Source organism: Chiloscyllium plagiosum, unplaced genomic scaffold, assembly GCF_037043375.1.
Source record: "Chiloscyllium plagiosum isolate Xiang-an unplaced genomic scaffold, Cpla_swu_hap1 HiC_scaffold_38, whole genome shotgun sequence".
In the NCBI taxonomy this organism is placed as follows: domain Eukaryota; kingdom Metazoa; phylum Chordata; class Chondrichthyes; order Orectolobiformes; family Hemiscylliidae; genus Chiloscyllium; species Chiloscyllium plagiosum.
This window is the reverse complement of record NW_028270176.1, coordinates 29,712,904-29,732,144: the sequence shown is the minus strand read 5'-3', so window position 1 is coordinate 29,732,144 and position 19,241 is coordinate 29,712,904. Positions and strand designations below refer to the sequence as shown.

Below are 19,241 nucleotides of genomic sequence, written 5' to 3'. Positions count from 1 at the left end.
ATTATGGAAGCTGGGGAGAAAGTAGAAGCAGACTGTACAGGGTGAGGGGACTATGAGCTACAAGGCTGTCTAAGGGAGATGAGATGAGATTGCTGATGGTGATGGACACAATTGCCTGATGCTGAATGGTGGGGTCATATCCAGGAGGAGATAGGAGATGGTATCTGAGAGCTGGTGCTGACCTCAACAATGTAGAGATTAGTCCGCCAGACAACACCAGCATCAATCTTGTGGGCAGGCTTGATGATAAAGCCATGTTTGGAGCTGAGAGCATGGAGCCCCTTCAGTTCAGAGGGAGTTAGGTTTCAATGGGTGAGGGGTGGGGCAGAGAAATTCAGATGACCGATATGACATTGACAATTCTCAATAAACAGGTCAATTGCAGGTAAAAGGTCAGAGGGAGGGTCCAGGTGGATGGAGAGTGTTGGAGGTGGGGGAAGGGTAAAGTCATTGAGTCATACAGTACTGAAACAACCTTTTTAGTTCAAGCAGTCTGTGCCAACCATCATCCCAAACTAAACTAGTCCCACCTGCCTGTCCTTGGCCCATTTCCCCCAAAATATTTCTTAATCATGTACTTGTTGGAATGTCTTTTAAACGTTGTAACTGTAACAGCATCTACTCTGGAAGTTCATTCCACATATGAACCACTCTCTGAGAGAAAAATAAAACTCCCCTCGTGTCTTTTTAAAATCTTTCTCCTCTCACCTTAAAAATATGCTCCCTCGTTTTGAAAGCCCCACCTTAGGGAAAAGACTTGTGCCAATCATCTTATCTATACCCTTCAGCTCCTATGTTCCAGTGAATAATGTTCCAGCCTATCCAGCCTCTCCTTGTAACTCAAATCCTCCATTCCCAAATGCTGGAGATTCTAAAACAAAAAGAAAATTTGCTGGAGAAACTCAGCAGATCTAGCAGCATCAGTGGAGAGAAAGAACAGCTGTATTGAGTCTGGTGTCTCTTCATCAGAACAGACAGCAGTTACGAAAATATAATATTTACAGCGAAGATGAGATTGTTGTGGGTGGATGTGGGGGAGAGGTGAGGGGATAGATGGAGACAGATTCCAGAGCAGGCAGACAAGAGGATTATTGAGAGTAAGCCAGGACTGAAAAGAAGCTGAATAAATAATAATGAGGGCTAAGAATATGAGAAAATGGTTAGGCTGTGTCAAAACCCAGCAGAGAAAATGAAAGTAATGATGGTGAACAAAAAGAAAGATTAAATCAGAAATCCTGTCCGAGAGAGCAGCAGATGTATACCCACCTTGAAGAAATTTCTTTGTATTTGACACAGTCTATCCATTTTCTACAAAGGGACATTTGCACATTACCATAGAGCTTCAATTCATTGGTTAGGGGTCAGCTGGACAGTGCTGACAATTCTGGGTATTTAGGAATAATGTTAAAGTCTTGGGAGGGTTAATCATGTCTTACCTCAGACAATTTGGTTCACAACTCGAATGGAAAATTCCAGCCCTTTGTTTCCGACATGAGGGCAAAGCAAATATCATGCAAAAGAGAATAGCATTTTCATTCATTAATGTTGGAGACTTACAGCTTAAAGGTGCTGAGGAACGGCAATGAAAGAATAAATATATAAGAATTAAACCATCTTCCTGCTGAGCAAGTTCTCTTTCTGTCACCAAATCCATCGCTGAGCAGAAGCAAGAGGCAGAGTCCGGAATTTCCAAACCCGCCTTAGGTCGTTTCTGTTTCACAGATTAGAGTTTGTACCTGGGCTGAGTCCAGACATGGGAAGCTGTAAGTCAATAATTTTGTGGTTCTCTGATTCTATACTCGTATTTTAAACTAAATAATTTAATACATTCTCTTTTTATTTCAGCTTATTCGAATGATAATGCTGTTCACAGTCCAGTTTTCAACCGACGGTGAGTTTCTGGACCAGCCAAATCAATTCATAAATTATGTAAACAAAAAGCACTTCAATTTTAACTTTTTACACCCTTCTTATATTTTTTTGGCAGAAAGCTGGAATCTCTGAGGGACTATCTGTTGGACTACCAGCCTCCCAGAGAATGTGGGAAGTATATAAACATCTTGCTGTTTGGAATGGAGGGAGCTGGTATATCAGCCACCATTAACACATTTCTCTCAGCTCTGGATCCAAAAGGAAGAATAACGAACCTTGCTCCAATTGAGCGGAATCGGAAATCTCTCACACCCACGGTACTGTCTGCTGCTTTTATTTTAATAATTCTTTGTATGTTGCTGCAACTGGCAATCCTGTTTATTGTCCAACTCTGATGAGAGGATCCAAAGGGATAAAAACAAACCGGTCAAAACAGGAGTAATACCTGGAAATGAATGTACTGGTTCTAATGAAGCTCTGTTTAAAAGTATACAATACAAATGGACCAGTATGTCTCTTCTACTGGACTTCCTGGATTTTCTAATCATTTTGCACAACAGCAACAGCAAGTAGTGTGCTGAGCCATTTCAGAAGGCAGTTAAGTATCAGCACATCAGTGTAGGGCTGGAGTCACACCTTGATGAAAGCATGGCCACTAAATGCCAAAACACTTTCTTGCCAACAAAGTGCTTTGGAAATGTAGTCATTACAGGAAACACTGAGCCAATAGGATAATATAACAAGATTTAATATCCTTCCTTCTTTAAAATCTACAACCCATACTGTTCCAATGTTACGAACTAAAGAAGATTCTGTTCTGATTCCAGATTCAAACTTGGTTTGATGTAGCATATGTTTAATTATTTAACTTTTTTGCAGTTGACTGTTGGAGTGCTGAGTTAGTGAAATACATTTATGGGGTTGGAAATATTCTTTAACTCTCGAACATAAGAAATAAACATTATTTTCAATATATTGAAGACAGATAGAAAGGTCTCAACACAAGCAGCAACACAATGTTTCAGACTATTTACAAAGATTATCTTTTGACATAGTCAATTACAGAGAAATAATTTTTAAATCTTTACTGAACTGACTCTTCCCAGTTTCTTTCTCTTGGATGCTGAGACTAATTTTTGATTCTACGATTCATTTTTGAGACTGGAGCCATGAACCTTACCCAATTCTGATAGCCTAAACAGTCTTCATTCTAACAAGTATGTCCACAAGGGCTGTCACAGCTTGAAAGCTCCACAGACTGGAAACCACTTCCATTGGTTGACTGGTCGACATGACATGACTTGACTCTTCTGCTGTGAAGTCCAAAACAAAACTAGTGCCTTGATCTATTTACTCTGCCTGCCTTAAACTCAGGCAAGCAGAGTAAATAGATCAAGGCTATCTTGGATGGGTAGGAGAAAGTGAGGACTGAAGATGCTGGAGATCAGAGTTGAGAGTGTGTTGCTTGGAAAGCACAACAGGTCAGGCAGGATAAATATTTAATCTATTAACACCACAGACATCCTAGGAGGCAGTTGACTGAAGTCACATGACTTCTGAGAAATTATTAGATTACTTACAGTGTGGAAACAGGCCCTTTGGTCCAACAAGTCCACACCGACCCGCCAAAGCGCAACCCACCCAGACCCATTCCCCTACATTTACCCCTTCACCTAACACAATGGGCAATTTAGCATGGCCAATCCACCTAACCTGCACATTTTTGGATTGTGGGGGGAAACCAAAGCAAACCCACGCAGTCACGGGGAGAATGTGCAAACTCCACACAGTCACCTGAGGTGGGAATTGAACCCGGGTCTCTGGTGCTGTGAGGCAGCAGTGCTAACCACTGTGCCACCATGCCACCCAAATGATGTACTTAGGCCACTATCCAAACGACTTTTTGACCTTTTTTATTTGAAGACTGATCAAATTCCAACTGCCCCTTTTCTTTAAACACCAATTTGAGAGGTAGTGATATATTAGACATATTAATTAGTTTTCTTGGACATTGTGACCTGAACTATTTATTGTGGACTCATAACGTGTGTTCTTCTCACAAACTACCATTGATGGTATCACTTAGGTCATATCACTAATTTTATATTCAGTTATGAGACGAGAGTGTTACTGGCTGTGCCAGCATTTCTTGCCCATTCCTGATAGACAGAAGAGATCGAGTGAATCCTTAGAAGAGTATAAAGGCAGTAGGAGTATACTTAAGAGGGAAATCAGGAGGGCAAAAAGGGAACATGAGATAGCTTTGGCAAATAGAGTTAAGGAGAATCCAAAGGGGTTTTACAAATTCGTTAAAGACAAATGGGTAACTAGGGAGAGAATAGGGCCACTCAAAGATCAGCAAGGTGGCCTTTGTGTGGAGCCGCAGACAATGGGGGAGATAATAACGAGCATTTTGCATCAGTATTTACTGTGGAAAAGGACATAGAAGATATAGAATGTAGGGAAATAGGTTGTGACATCTTGAAAAATGTCCATATTCCAGAGGAGGAAGTGCTGGATGTCTTGAAATGCATAAAGGTGGATAAATCCCCAGGACCTGATCAGGTGTACCCTAGAACACTGTGGGAAGCTAGAGAAGTGATTGCTGGGCCTCTTGCTGAGATATTTGTATCATCCATAGTCACAGGTGAAGTGCCGGAAGACTGAAGGCTGGCTAACGTGGTGCTACTGTTTAAGAAAAGTGGTAAGGACAAGCCAGGGAACTATAGACCGGTGAGCCTGACCTCGGTGGTGGACAAGTTGTTGGAGGGGATCCTGAGAGACAGGATGTACATGTATTTGGAAAGGCAAGGACTGATTAGGGATAGTCAGCATGGCTTTTTGCGTGGGAAATCATGTCTCACAAACTTGATTGAGTTTCTTGAATAAGTAACAAAGAGGATTGATGATGGCAGAGCGGTAGATGTAATCTATATGGACTTCAGTAAGGCGTTCAACAAGGTTTCCCCATGGTAGACTGGTCAGCAAGGTTAGATCTCATGGAATGCAGGGAGAACTAGTCATTTGGATACAGAATTGGTTCAAAGGTAGAAGGCAGAGGGTGGTGGTGGAGGGTTGTTTTTCAGGCTGGAGGTCTGTGACCAGTGGAGTGCCACAAAGATCCGTGCTGTGTCCTCTACTTTTCATCATTTATATAAATGATTTGATGCGAGCATAACAGATATAGTTAGTACATTTGCAGATGACACCAAAATTGGAGGTGTAGTGGACAGCGAAGAAGTTTAGAGCTGAAAATGTGTTGCTGGAAAAGCGCAGCAGGTCAGGCAGCATCCAAGGAACAGGAGAATTGACGTTTCGGGCATAAGCCCTTCGTCAGGAATGAGGAAAGAGGGCATTACAGTCATAGAGATGTACAGCATGGAAACATTCCTGACGAAGGGCTTATGCCTGAAACGTCGATTCTCCTGTTTCTTGGATGCTGCCTGACTTGCTGCGCTTTTCCAGCAACACATTTTCAGCTCTGATCTCCAGCATCTGCAGTCCTCACTTTCTCCTCCAGCAAAGAAGGTTACCTCAGATTACAACAGGATCTTGATCAGATGGGCCAATGGGCTGAGAAGTGGCAGATGGAGTTTAAGTTCGATAAATGCGACATTTTGCATTTTGGGAAAGCAAATCTTAGCAGGATTTATACACTTAATGGTAAGGTCCTAGGGAGTGTTGCTGAACAAAGATACCTTGGAGTGCAGGTTCATAGCTCCTTGAAAGTGGAGTCGCAGGTAGATAGGATAGTGAAGAAGGCGCTTGGTATGCTTTCCTTTGTTTGTCAGAGTATTGAGTACAGGAGTTGGGAGGTCATGTTGCGGCTGTACAGGATATTGGGTTAGGCCACTGTTGGAATATTGCGTGCAATTCTGGTCTCCTTCCTATCGGAAAGATGTTCTGAAACTTGAAAGGGTTCAGAAAAGATTTACAAGAATGTTGCCAAGGTTGGAGGATTTGAGCTATTGGGAGGGGCTGTTTTCTTTGGAGCGTTGGAGGCTGAGGGGTGACCCTATAGAGGTTTACAAAATTATGAGGAGCATGAATAGGATAAATAGACAAAGTCTTTTCCTTGGGGTCGGGAAGTCCAGAACTAGAGGGCATAGGTTTAGGGTGAGAGGAGAAAGATATAAAAGTGACATAAAGGGCAACTTTTTCATGCAAAGGGTGGAATGGAATGAGCTGCCAGAGGAAGTGGTGGAGGCTGGTACAATTGCAACATTTAAGAGGCATTTGGATGGGTATATGAATAGGAAGGGTTTGGAGGGATATGGGCCGGGTGCTGGCAGGTGGGACTAGATTGGGTTGGGATATTTGGTTGGCATGGACGGGTTGGACCGAAGGGTCTGTTTCCATGCTGTACATCTCTATGACTGTAATGCCGTAGAGAAGGTGGTGATGATCTGCCAACTTGAACTGCTGCAGTCCACAGGGTGGGTGCAAATGCAATGCTATTCGGGTGGAGATTCCAGGATTTTGACCCAAAGTCACTGTAAGCATGGTGATGTATTTCCAAAGCAGGGTGTAGTGTGGGTTGGAGGGGAGCTTGTAGGCGACGGCATTCCCATGGATCTCCATTAAATGGCAAAGACTGTTTCTAAAAAGCGATTCTTCTGTAACGCGGGTGTGCACAAGAATGCAACAATTGCGTTATAGAAGAACTACCTCCTACTGATGTCCTCTAGCTCCACATACAAATTACCTTCCCTTTGTCCCTAATGGGCCCTAGTCTTTCCTTGGCTATCCTCATCCACTTGGTAGTTTAGAGAACTTCTTGGGATACAACCCAATTATACCCACCAGTGCTTTTTCATGACCCCTGCTTTCTCCCTGAAATAAGTCCCCAGAGGTTGGTAGCCCATCACCAACTGTCCCTTTATTTATATATGATCAGTCCATAACTATAGTACTGCCTCATATAGAGTCAGGCATCAGGATGTCAGTATCTCTGACACTCTTTTTTTATCTGTCAGCCAGAGCTCCCTGACTGGGCCAGATTAACAGTGTCAAAACGTGTGGCGCTGGAAAAGCACAGCAGGTCAGGCAGCATCCACTGAGCAAGAGAGTTGACAGTTTGGGCATAAGCCCTTCATCAGAAATATCCCACATTCCTGATGAAGGCTTATGTCCAAATCGTTGACTCTCCTGCTTCTTGGATGCTGCCTGACCTGCTGTGCTTTTCCAGCGCCATACTTTTCAATTCTGATCTCCAGCATCTGCAGTCCTCACTTTCTCCCATGTTAATAGTTCCAAACAAGGAACTCATTACCTCTGAGGTCCAGTTGGCTGCCGTTGTTACAATCACTACATCTTTCTGACTCTGAGTCCAAGGACATAGGCTGATGCTTTTTCTTGGCGAGACTTCTGCAGTATTTCAGCACCGGGTTAGGTTCTTCCGACTCGGTGTCTGACATAGGCGGCATATAATGCACGGGAGCTTGCCTCTTAGAATTTCACATCGTACTAGAATTTCACTCTCCTCTTAGATATCTTTGGCCAATTCGGTCATTTCTGATTCAGAGGACTCAACACTCTCCTAGTGGGCATAAGTTTAAGGTGAGAGGGGAAAGATTTAAAAGGGACTTGAGGGGCAACTTTTTCACAGAGAGAGTGGTGTGTGTATGGTATGAGTTGTCAGAGGAAGTGGTAGAGGTGGGTATAATTACAATATTTAAAAGACATTTGAATAGATACACGGATAGGAAGGGTTCAGAGGGATATGGGCCAAACACAGGCAAATGGACTTGTTCAGTTTAGGAAACCTGGTCGGCATGGATGAGTTAGGCCGAAGCATCTGTGCTGTTTGACTCTATCAGTCTATCTTGCTCTGTCTCCCAAATCTTTATTTGCAATCATTTCATTTCCATTTTCATTGTTTTCAATTCCATCACCATTTCCTTATCTTATTTTGATCTTTAATTTTCTGCCACCTCTAGTTTCTTTATTTTTTCCACATGTTCAAACTGCTTCAACCATAATTAAATATCACTTAATTCCAATGTTTCATGACTCAGAGTACATACTCTCCCTCTTCTAAACCGAAGTACGGTGTTTGTACCTCAATGACTTCTGCTATCCTGGCTCTGTCAAGCAACGCTACCTCTAGTTTACCTGCCAAATCAATTGGCTGGGACTTTGAAAATGCATTTAACTCTATCAGGGACAATTCTGCAACCTGCAGTAAATCCTTTGTCATTTGCAGTGCCAATTTCTAAATCTGGTACCAGATCTAAATCAACTAATCTGGCCATGAGACCTTATACCTTGTCATGCTTCACCGGAGTCCCAGAGCCATTACCAAGTTCCAATTTACTTGTCAGCTAGACTCAGGTGAACATAAAACATGGGCCAGGTTTTTGAACTTAACAAGAATTATTTTTAGTTTTACAAATAAGTAGATGCTGAACACAGGGAAACAGCTATGAGCTGGTGACATGAAACATAGCTAGTTGAAAGACTTACTAAGCCAAGACACACATGCCAACCATCAAGAAACAATGGTCTGATGGGTGGAGGAAAAAGTACTAGGGCAGCAGTTCATGGCCCCAGTTCACAGGGTTCACTGAGATGATACTTTTGCTTGCAATGATTTTCTGTTCTTCAATCTCTTCTCTCTAGATTTTTTTAGAACATAGAAAATAGAACAATATGGCACAGTACAGGCCCTTTGACCCTTGATGTTGTGCCAACCTTTTATCCTACTCTAAGATCAACTAACCTACATACCCTTCATTTTGCTGTCATCTATGTACCTATCCAAGAGTCGCTTAAGTATCTCTAATGTATCTACTCTAACACCACCATTGGCAGTGTGTTCCACACACCCACAACTCTCTGTATAAAGAGCCAATCACAGACATCTCCCCGAAACCTTCCTCCAATCACCTTAAAATTATGTCCCCTTGTGATAGCCATTTCTGCCCTGGGAAAAAGTCTCTGAATATTCACTGTATCTATGCCTCTCAACATCTTGTACATCTCAATCAAGTTGCCTCTCACCCTTCTTTGCTCCAATGAGAAAAGCCTTAGCTCCCTGAACCCTTCTTCATAAGATATGGCCTCCAGTCCAGGCAGCATCCTGGTAAATCATCTCTGCACTCTCTAAAAAGCTTCCACATCCTTCCTGTAATGAGGCGACCACAACTGAACACAATATTCCAAGTGTGGTCTAGCCAGGACTTTATAGAACTACAGTATAACCTCGCAGCTCTTAAACTCAAACCCCTGCTAATGAAAGCCAACACATCATACTCCTCCTTAACTGCCCTATCTACTTTTCAGTTCTTCATTGGAGTTACAGGCAATTTATACATTAATTGCAAGTTTCATCAATATTGGTTAAAGATCCCAGCCTGCAGCAATTAGTGAGGGAAATTATACAAGCTGTAACTATTTTACTAGAGAAAAAAGACATAACATTTGTTTGTGCCAGGATTTTACTGAAGAGGAAGACACAACATCTGCATCTTGCAGCAGTCCAAACATATGTGTAAGTATTGTTTGCATCCAGCAGCATCTCAACATCCAGGAGTCAATCAGACATTTGTAGTCTGACTGAAAGCCTTTGTGATCCAACTGGTCACAGCCTCACAAATCAATCAGCTACCTGTTGCCAGCCAAATATCACTTTCTGCTCATCTGCAAACAAACTCCTTCCTCAGCTTGAACAAAACAGTGGTGTAAACACAATTGACAATGAATTTCAATGATTTGCTCTTAAGTATAGATTCCTTCCATAACCATTTTCCCACTTTGCCAAGCTGATCTGCTATCCTGTAATTAAAATAAAAAATGTTTTCTTTACAATTGTAGCAGTAGAAAAACTTTGTCTTCCAGATTGGAATGGTGCATGAACTTATTTTCCCTGGAACTATCACACCTGGACAGTTCACACAGTTATATGATTCCTGTGCCTATTGTGTTGTCAAATTCACTGCCATTTTCCAGTCTACAAATGCTTTGATTTATTTTCCTCCCCAGTTATCCTGTTGCTCTGGCTCAGGAAATTTATAGATTTTCTTTCCTGCTTCACTCTGCACACCTTTTCTCAATAATTGGCCTTTCTACAAACTGCAGATTGACGCCTGTCAAGAACATTTGCTTCCAATTGTAAATTCATGTGATAGTCCACAGCTCCTGCACATCTTTGGCTCTGTTTGGTCTATCTTCTTATGTTTCTTCTCATTGCCTCAGCAGCTTATCTGATGGTTAGTTTTTCTGTGTAGTCAGTGTCTTCATCTGTCTGCTTGTGGCTTCATGTGCACTGTCAGTGTCTACAGCTTGTGACATTGCAAACTCATACTTTCCAATTCATACTTTCTGTACTTCAGGAACCCGTGATGAGCTGATCTACCAAACTTTCATTTCTGTTCTTAAACCGACATGTGGCAGGCAGGAGACTGTTTGCAACTTGATGATGTAACCTGTAAACCACTGAATTTTAATGTAATTACATTCATACTTGTTCTCATGTAACAGCTCAATTACTGTGGGTCAAACTATCTCAGGTTTTGGGATCTGGCTGGTTGGAATGCACTCGAAAATAAAAACGATCCAATGCAAGTTTTCAATATGATCCTTGAGGGAAGAATACTACCAGGAACCGATGTGAGTATCCTCCATTAGTATGCACTTTGACACTTTAAAGATTCTCATTAAAATAAAAAAAAACATTGGAGTGAAAAATGTGTAATAATTAAGAGGCCTAGTCTCTACACATCAGGTATGAACTATATTTTTAAAACATTTACAGGACATAGGCATTGCCAACTCGGGCCACATTTATCGTCCTTCCCTCACTGCCCTTGGGTAATGAGCTGTCTTCTTGAACCATTGTATTCTTTGGGATGTAGGTACATTTCCAAGACTAATAGGGAGAGAATTCCAGGATTTCGACCTAGTGACAGTAAAGGAATGGCAATATTTTTCCAAGTCAGGATGGTGAATGACCTGGGATTTGATCTTGCACAGGGTGGTATTCCCATTTATTTGCTGCGTTGTTCTTCTAGATGGTAAAGGTTATAGGTTTGGAAAGTGCTGTTTAAGAATTCTTGGTAAGTTTCTGCATTGCTGCAATTAGGTGTCAATGGTGGAGGGAGTGGATGTGCTGTCAGTCAAGCTGATTTGTCCTGGATGTTGTCTTCTTGAGGGTTACATGTATTTGAGAGGGAATGACAGCTGAATTGTGGATGATGTAAGGGGGAGAAGACTGCAGAGTGGATTGGCCTGAGAGAGGTGGTAGGGAAAGGAATGGAAATGGAGAGACAAGTGAAAATCACGTGGTGGAAGAGCTGGGCAAGGCTAATGGGGACAAGCGAGAGGAGGTGGATATGGGAGGGTTTGAGTGGGTGGAGGCCAATAAGGAAGGGGTAAACTGGGAAGAGGTCAATGGCGGAGGGTTCATGCAGGAGGAAGCCAGGGATGAGATTGGGGGAACACACGTGGAGGCCGTGGGAAAGTGGAAGGAGGCCAATGGGAGAGAGGATGGAAGGATGGGGAGGAAGTTGGAGGAGGTCAAGAAGGACAGGAGAATGGCTGAGGGGAGCAGGAAGAGGGCAAGGACTGGGGACATTTGCGAATGGAAGATGTAATGGTTATAACTGGGTCAGTCAGGTCAACCTCATAGAATATGAGAACTCTGATTGGGGCTGTTAACGGATCCACTCAGGAAGCCCTGCCTGACAAATATAAACAGGAGTGTCAGAGATTCTGTTCACTGAGAGCTGGTTGTGCGGAGCAGGATCAGTTCAATGACTCTCTACATGTAAATAAAGGGTGACTTAGTGATGGGATATCAGCCTATGTTATTTCTGTGGTAACGAGAAAAAAAACCCTCCTGAAGAAATTGGCTCACAATAATTGTCTTTGAGTTGGGGGTAGCATTTCTGGCATTATGCTGTTGTTTGGGAAGCTTGACTTGTTCAATCCTGCCATCAAAGACTGGGCCCAATATGTGGAAAGAGTATTATTTTTCTGGGAAAATAGCACTAGGGCAGATAAAAAAACAGAGTAAAAGCAAATTTGTCAAGGAGCTTTGACAAAGGGTCAGTTAGACTTGAAACGTCAGCTCTTTTCTCTCCTTACAGATGCTGCCAGACCTGCTGAGATTTTCCAGCATTTTCTGTTTTGGTTGGGGAAAAAAAAGAGTAATTCTCCTGACATGCCAAATGTTTCCTGAGGCACCAGATATTACAACCTTTCAAGAGATGACATACATAATTAAGGAATATTACAGCCTCAAGTCTCTTCTAATTCTGAGACACTATTGGTTTTACTTGGCAATTTGAGAACCAGGGGAATCCTTATTGGGATCTTTGATAAGGTTTAGACGACTGAAATAAGCATGTGATTTGGGTTAACCCTGAATGAGATGCTGAGAGACTGTTGGCATGTGAAGTTAATGATGTAACCATGCAAAAGTCCCTTCGAGCTGAAGCCCAATTGGACTTCAAACAGGCACTGAAACTGACCCCGTCATTAGAAAAGACGACAACTGGAGCATATGAGTTACAGAGAATGTCACTGGAAGTGGACACCTTCACCAGGCCAGCCAGTTTGGGGGGGGTCACCACTTGAGTGAAAGCAATTGCATAGCCTCAATCAGGACATCACCTGAACAGAGGGACACTCGGTCAGCCCACAGCAAAACCCCAAAACAAAGCCAAGCCTGAGCCAAATGGTTAAAATTTTCTTCAGGGTCTGGGCCAGCAAACCATTGTATTTGCTGTTGGTATGCAGACTTGAGACAGCAAAAGAGTCCCACTAGGCCTGAATTGAGTAAAAGAACTCATAGGCCAATACTCAGGAAAGTGCACAACCTGAAAAGCCAACTTGGAACAGTTAAATTGCTTAGCAACATCCAAATCAGAACAAAATCAAAACAAACATTTGGTTAAATGGTCATCTGGTTCTAATGGAATCAATACTGATTTGGCTATGTCATTTATCACAAGACCAGTCTTTAACAAATTTCACTCTAAACTCCAACCATTAAGTTTGGGTAAGACCTTGGCTAGACTGAGAACTTATACTGGAGAATCTTTACAGATTAAGGGTACAACTTTGGTTCGATTCGCGTATTTGTAACAGCTACTTCAGTTTCCACTGATTATAGTAAAAGGCTCAGGCCCAAGACTGATGGGGTGAAATTATTTGAGAATGATTCATCTTTATTGGCTCAACATTTTTCAATTAGAAAATGGCTGCCTGAGAGAAGTCCCAATTAAACACAGATTTTTTTCAGGAAGCTCTAGGGACTATCAAAGGTGTCTTACTTATTGCCCAGGAAACATTTCCGCAATTCTGCAAGGCCTGCTCAGTGCTATTTGCCTTATGGACAAATGTACAAGCAGAAATCAGGAGGCCGGAAAGTGAAGGAATCCTCAAACCAATCCAGTTTGCGGAATAGGAAGCACCAGTCGTACCAATTATGAAGCCTAACAGGTCAGTTCACCTTTGTGAGGATTTGAAACAGACTGTAAACTGCTTCTCACAGCTGGATAAATATCCAGTCCCTCACACTGACAACTTGTACACAGAGCTAGCAGGGTGGGCTGTTCTTCACAAAGCTTCATGAGCCATGTGTACCTGAAATTGCAGTTAGATGAGGATTTCCAGAAGTAAGCTACAACTAATATCCAGAAAGGTTTGTTCCAATATCTGAGACTGCCATTTCGGGAATCATCAGCCTGTGCCATTTTTCGGTGAACGATGGAGAACATTTTACAAGATCTAACCCAGGTTGCCATTTATCAGGATTACATGCTCATAACAGGGTAGGGCATTTACTGAACATAGTCCTCAGAAATTTTTCAAGGCAGGCATACACCTTAAAAAGGAAAAATGTGTGTTCCATGTGCCCCAAGTGACCTACTTTAGTTAAAGAATTGACAAGACCAGATTACATCCATCAGAAGAGAAAGTAAGGTTGATCAAAGGTGCCCTGGCTCCCATGTCTGTACCGGAGGTTAGGTCTTCCCTCGGAATGGTGAATTATGATGGAAAATTGATAATTACCCTGGCCTCCATTCTGGCATCCTTACATCGACTATTGGAAAAGTGGGAATGGTCTTGTCGCCAGGACATAACCTTTAGGGAAATGAAGAAGCAACTGTCATCACTGCTGCCACACAGCGCCAGAGACCCGGGTTCAATACCCGCCTCAGGCGACTGATTGTGTGGAGTTTGCACATTCTCCCCTTGTCTGCATGGGTTTCCTCCGGGTGCTCTGGTTTCCTTCCACAGTCCAAAAATGTGCAAGTTAGGTGAATTGGCCATGCTAAATTGCCCGTAATGTTAGGTGAAGGAGTAAATGTAAGGGAATGGGTCAGGGTGGGTTGCGCTTCGGCGGGTCGGTGTGGACTTGTTGGGCCGAAGGGCCTGTTTCCACACTGTAAGTAATCTAAGTAATCTAATCTAAGATGCTGGCACAGTACAATCCCAAGCAAGCTATAGTGCTGACAGGCAATGCCTCCCCATACAGTATCAGGGTCATGGTGGTTCACAGATGACCCAATGGAGAGGAATGCCCAGTAGCGTATGCGTCCTTGACTTCGGCTGATGCTGACTGAAGATAATCTCGATGTAGAAGGAACATTTGGTGTGAGAAAGTTCCACCAATACCTCTATTGATAATAGTAACAGACCACAAACCCCTGCTAGGGCTAATCAAAGTGGACAAGGTGTGCTGTCCATTGCATCAGGTCAAATTCAGCTGTCATTCTAAGTGCGAACAATTACAAGTTGGAACACCACCTGAGAGGCCAAGTCACAAATGTGGATGCCTTGAGCCTCCTCCCACTGGCAGAAACACCAAGAGTCTATTGTGGTTTTAAATTTTCTGGACACCCTTCCGGTCACCGCTGATAATATTAGCCTATGGACACCAAACAATCCGGTCCTGGCAAACTAAAACAGCTGGTGGTGATGGGGGAATCAAAAGGTACACCGCAATCAGAACTGAAATCTTTCTAGATTCAGTTAGACCAGATCACTGTAGAGGACAGGCATTTTATTATGAGGAGCAAGAGTGACTTGTCTGATTAAAGGTCACTATCAGGTATTCGTTTAACTCCAGCAGGGTCATTCAAGGGTGTCCAAAATCAAGATGTTAGTGAGAAGTTATGTCTGGTGCCCAGGATTAGTTACAAATGTAGCCACATTGGTGGGGCAGTGCCCAGAGTACCAACATAGTTGGGACTGACAGGGTAAACCCTGGATTCAGTTATACATCAGTTATGCCAGCCCTATCATGGACTCAACATACTGATGTTGATGCCAACTTAAAGTGGGTGGATAGCAGACTCGGGGATCGATTCAAGCAGCATCTGTGCCCTGCACGCATCAACAAACCTGAACTTCAGTTAGCCATCCATTTCAATTTCCCCTCCCACTCCCTTGGAGAGATGTCCATCCTTGGCCTCCTCTACTGTCAAAGCCAGACATAAACTAGTTCATAAGATCATAAGATATAGGAGCAGAATTAGACCATTGAGCCCATTGCATTTGGTCCACCACTCCATCATGTCTGATATGCTCCTCACACCCATTTTTCTGTCTTCTCTCCATATCCCTTCAAACCGTTACTAATTAAAAATCTGTCTAACTCCTCCTTAAATTTACTCACCGTCCCATTTGCACTTTGGGGTAGCAAATTCCACAGATTCACAACTCTTTGGGAGAAATAGTTTCTCCTCAAGTCTGTTTTAAATTTGCTACTCCTTATCCTAAGACTATGACCTCTCGTCCTAGAATGCCTCACAAGAGGAAGCATCTGCTCCATGTCTGTTTTATCCACACCTTTTATCATCTTGAAAACCTCAATGTGATATCTCCTCATTGTTCTAAATTCCAAAGTGTATAGGCCTAAATTGTTCAAGCTCTCTTCATACAACAAACCTCTCATGTCTGGGATCAATTTTGCGAACTTCCTCTGAATTGCCTTCTATGCCACTACAGCTTTCCTTAAATAAGGGGATCAAAGTGAGTGAGGCCTCTTTCAGTCATGGTTGACCACGGGTTGCATCCTCGTTGTTCTGGCTTTTCGCTTGTGACCGAAGAGACCAATGCTGGAGTGACAGTTCAGGTCACAGAGGTCACATCTGTATGTGGTCGTTGATCTGATAGAACTGTTGGAACTCCTGCCTTCGTGCCCACTTGTCTGCTGTAGCGATCAAAACTGTGCACAATACTTCAGGTGCAGTCTCACCAATACCTTGTATAGTTGCAACAATGCTTCGTTACCTTTATATTCCATTCCTTTAGCTATAAATATATTATCCGCAGTGCCTGCATGCTAGTTTTCTATGACTCATGAATGAGTGCATCTAGATCCCTCTGTACCAGAGCACCCCGAAGTCTCTCCCCATTAAGATAAAAGATCATCTTCCCATTTTCTCAACCCAAATGCATGATCTCTCACTTATCTACATTATTCTCCATCTGCCATATTTTGGCCCACTCTCCCAACCTATCTATATCCGGATGCAAGATTCTTATTTCCTCATTGTAATTTGCCACCCCGCCTATTTTTGTGACATTCGCAAATTTGGCTGTAGAGCCTTCTATCCCTGTATCTAAGTCATCAATGTAGATTGTAAATAGCTGGGGTCCAAGGACCAAACCCTCTGGCACCCCACTAGTTACATCTTGCCCTCCAGAAGAAACCCCATTTATCCCAACTGTCAGTCTTCTGTCCATCAGGCCAGTCATCGATGCAGGCTAATAAATTACTCCTAATCTCGTATAATCCAACCTCGTTAATTAACTTTTTGTGCAGCACCTTATCAAACACCTTCAGGAAGTCCAGATGTGTTACATCTACAGCATCCTATGATCTACTTTACTTGTTGCATCTTTGAAGAAGTCCAGCAACTTATCAAACATGATTTGCCCTTCATTAAACCATTCGGCTCTGATGGATAGCATTTTGACTTTCCAAATGTCCTAATATTGCTTCCTTGATAATTGAAGGAACAACGCCTCATATTTTGCCTGGGGATCTCATAGCCCAATGGCCACAGTATTGAATTCTCCAGCCCTCTCTCTCCTCACCACCTCCCTCACCTGTCCTCACCTGTCCATCCTCCTACTCACCTATCCACTTCACCCTTCACAATGAACAATCACAATAACTCCCTACATGCATCCAACTATCACCATCCCACCTACCCTTGCCCCACCCAATCCCCAGACCCAAAACATTGACTTTCTTGCACCTTGGATGCTGTCTGATCTGCTGTGCCTTTCCAGCTTCACATCTATTGACTCTGACTTCCAGCAAAGAGTCATAGAGCCATAGGGCCATAGGGAAGTACAGCACGGAAACAGACCCTTCGGTCCAACTTGTCCATGCTGACCAAATATCCTAACCTAATCTAGTCCCATCTGCCAGCACTTGGCTCATATCCCTCTAAACCCTTCTTGTTCATATACCATCCAGATGCCTCTTAAAACCTGCAATTGTATCAACCTTCATTACTTCCTCTGGCAGCTCATTCCATATACGCACCACCTTCTGCTTGAAACCATTTCCCCTTAGGGTCCTCTTATATTTTTCTTCTCTCACCCAAAACCTATGCCCTTTAGTTCTGGACTCCCCCACCCCGAGGAAAAGATTTTGTCTACTTACCCTATCCATGTCCCTCATGATTTTATAAACAAACCTCTATAAGGCCATCCCTCAGCTCCAATGCTCCAGGGAAAACAACCCCAGCCTGTTCAGCCTCTCCCTATTGCTCAAACCCTCCAAACCTGGCAACATCCTTGTAAATCTTTTCTGAACCCTTCCAAGTTTCACATCTGCAGTCATTACTATCCACCTTTCTGCTCTGGCTGTTTCCCTTCAGCTTAAAACAAATAAGTTCCAGATATTCCAAGCAAACAAATAAAGGCCATTGTAAAGCTCCAGTCCCTAAACTGTTTTAAAAGAAATGACTATCGCTACAGAAATACCTAAGTTAATTATTAACATCAATCAGATGTACAAAGTTTGGATACAAACTCAAACACCAGAAACCCAAACTTACAATAAGTAATATTTTACAAATTTCTGTATAAGTCCATATATTACACCACACCTCCCTCACTGAAGAATGAAAATGTATTTTGAGAGGCATTTACCTTTTTCATCAAAAGTTATCTTACCACATCGTTAGAATCAGGGCGGGTCCCAGAGGACTTGAAAATTGCTAATGTGACACTCCTGTTTGAAAAGGGAGTAAGGCAAAAGACAAAAAAATTACAGACTGATTAGCCTAAACTCTGTAATGGGTAAGATCCTGGAATCCAACGTGAAGGATGAGATTTCTGAATACTTTGAAGTGTATGGTAAAATAGGGCAAAGTCAGTATGATTACATCAAGGGGAGGTCATGCCTGACAAATCTGCTAAAGTTCTTTGAGGAAGTAACAAGCAAGTTAGACCAAGGAGAGCCAATGGATGTTATCTGCCTGGATTTCAAGAAGGCCTTTGACAAGATACTGCACAGGAGGGTGCTGTGTAAGATAAGGGTCCATGTTGACGGAGGCAAGGTGCTAGCATGGGTAGAAGCTTGGCTTCCTGGCAGGAAGCAGAGAGTGAGGATAAAAGGATCCTTCTCAGGATGGCAATCAGTGACAAGTGGTGTTCTGCAAGGCTCAGTATTGGGACCACAACTTTTCACTTTACACATTAAATGTCTAGATAAAGGAATTCAGGGCATTCTGGCTAAATTCGCCATTAATATGAAGATAGGTAGAGGGACAGATAACATTGAGGAGGCAGGGAGACTGTAGAAGGTTAGGAGAGTGGGCAAAGAAATAGCAGATGGAGTAGAACGTGGGAAAGTGTGAAGTCATGCACTTTGGTAGGAAGAATAGAGGCATGGACTTTTTTCTAAATGGGGAGAAAATTCAGAAGTGCAAAGAGACTTGGGAGTTCTAGTCCCGGATTCTCTCAAGGTAAACTTGCAGGTTGAGTCAGAAGTTAGGAAGGCAGGTGTAATGATGGCATTTATTTTGGGAGGACTTGAATATAAAAGCAGGATGTACTACTGAGGCTCTATAAGGCTCTAGTCAGACCACGTTTGAAGTACGGTGCACAGTTTTTGGCCACACATCTCAGGAACGATATATTGGCCCTGGAATGGGTTCAGAGGACGTTCATGAGAATGGTCCCAGAAATGAAAAGCTTAACATATGAGGAATGTTTGATGACTCTGGGTTTATACTCGACCGAGTTAGAAGGATGAGGGGGAATCTCATAGAATCATCAAGATATATAACATGGAAACAGACCCTTCGGTCCTACTTGTCCATGCCGACCAAATATCCCAATCCAATCTAGTCCCACCTGCCAGCACTTGTCCCAAATCCCTACAAACCCTTCCT

The 19,241-nt window shown here is 42.8% G+C and overlaps 1 protein-coding gene across 1 annotated transcript in view; it reads left to right on the top strand.

The window, feature by feature from the left end:
* The first annotated feature begins 1,705 nt into the window (after positions 1 to 1,705).
* Positions 1,706 to 19,241, top strand: part of LOC148139365 (interferon-induced protein 44-like) — a 34,786-nt gene continuing 17,250 nt past the window's right edge. The window contains exons 1-4 of the mRNA XM_087980727.1: positions 1,706 to 1,763; positions 1,846 to 1,891; positions 1,988 to 2,189; positions 10,354 to 10,482. Coding sequence (XP_087836853.1) covers positions 1,754 to 1,763; positions 1,846 to 1,891; positions 1,988 to 2,189; positions 10,354 to 10,482 — 387 coding nt within the window. The 5' untranslated portion in view covers positions 1,706 to 1,753. The remainder of the gene's footprint in view (positions 1,764 to 1,845; positions 1,892 to 1,987; positions 2,190 to 10,353; positions 10,483 to 19,241) is intronic.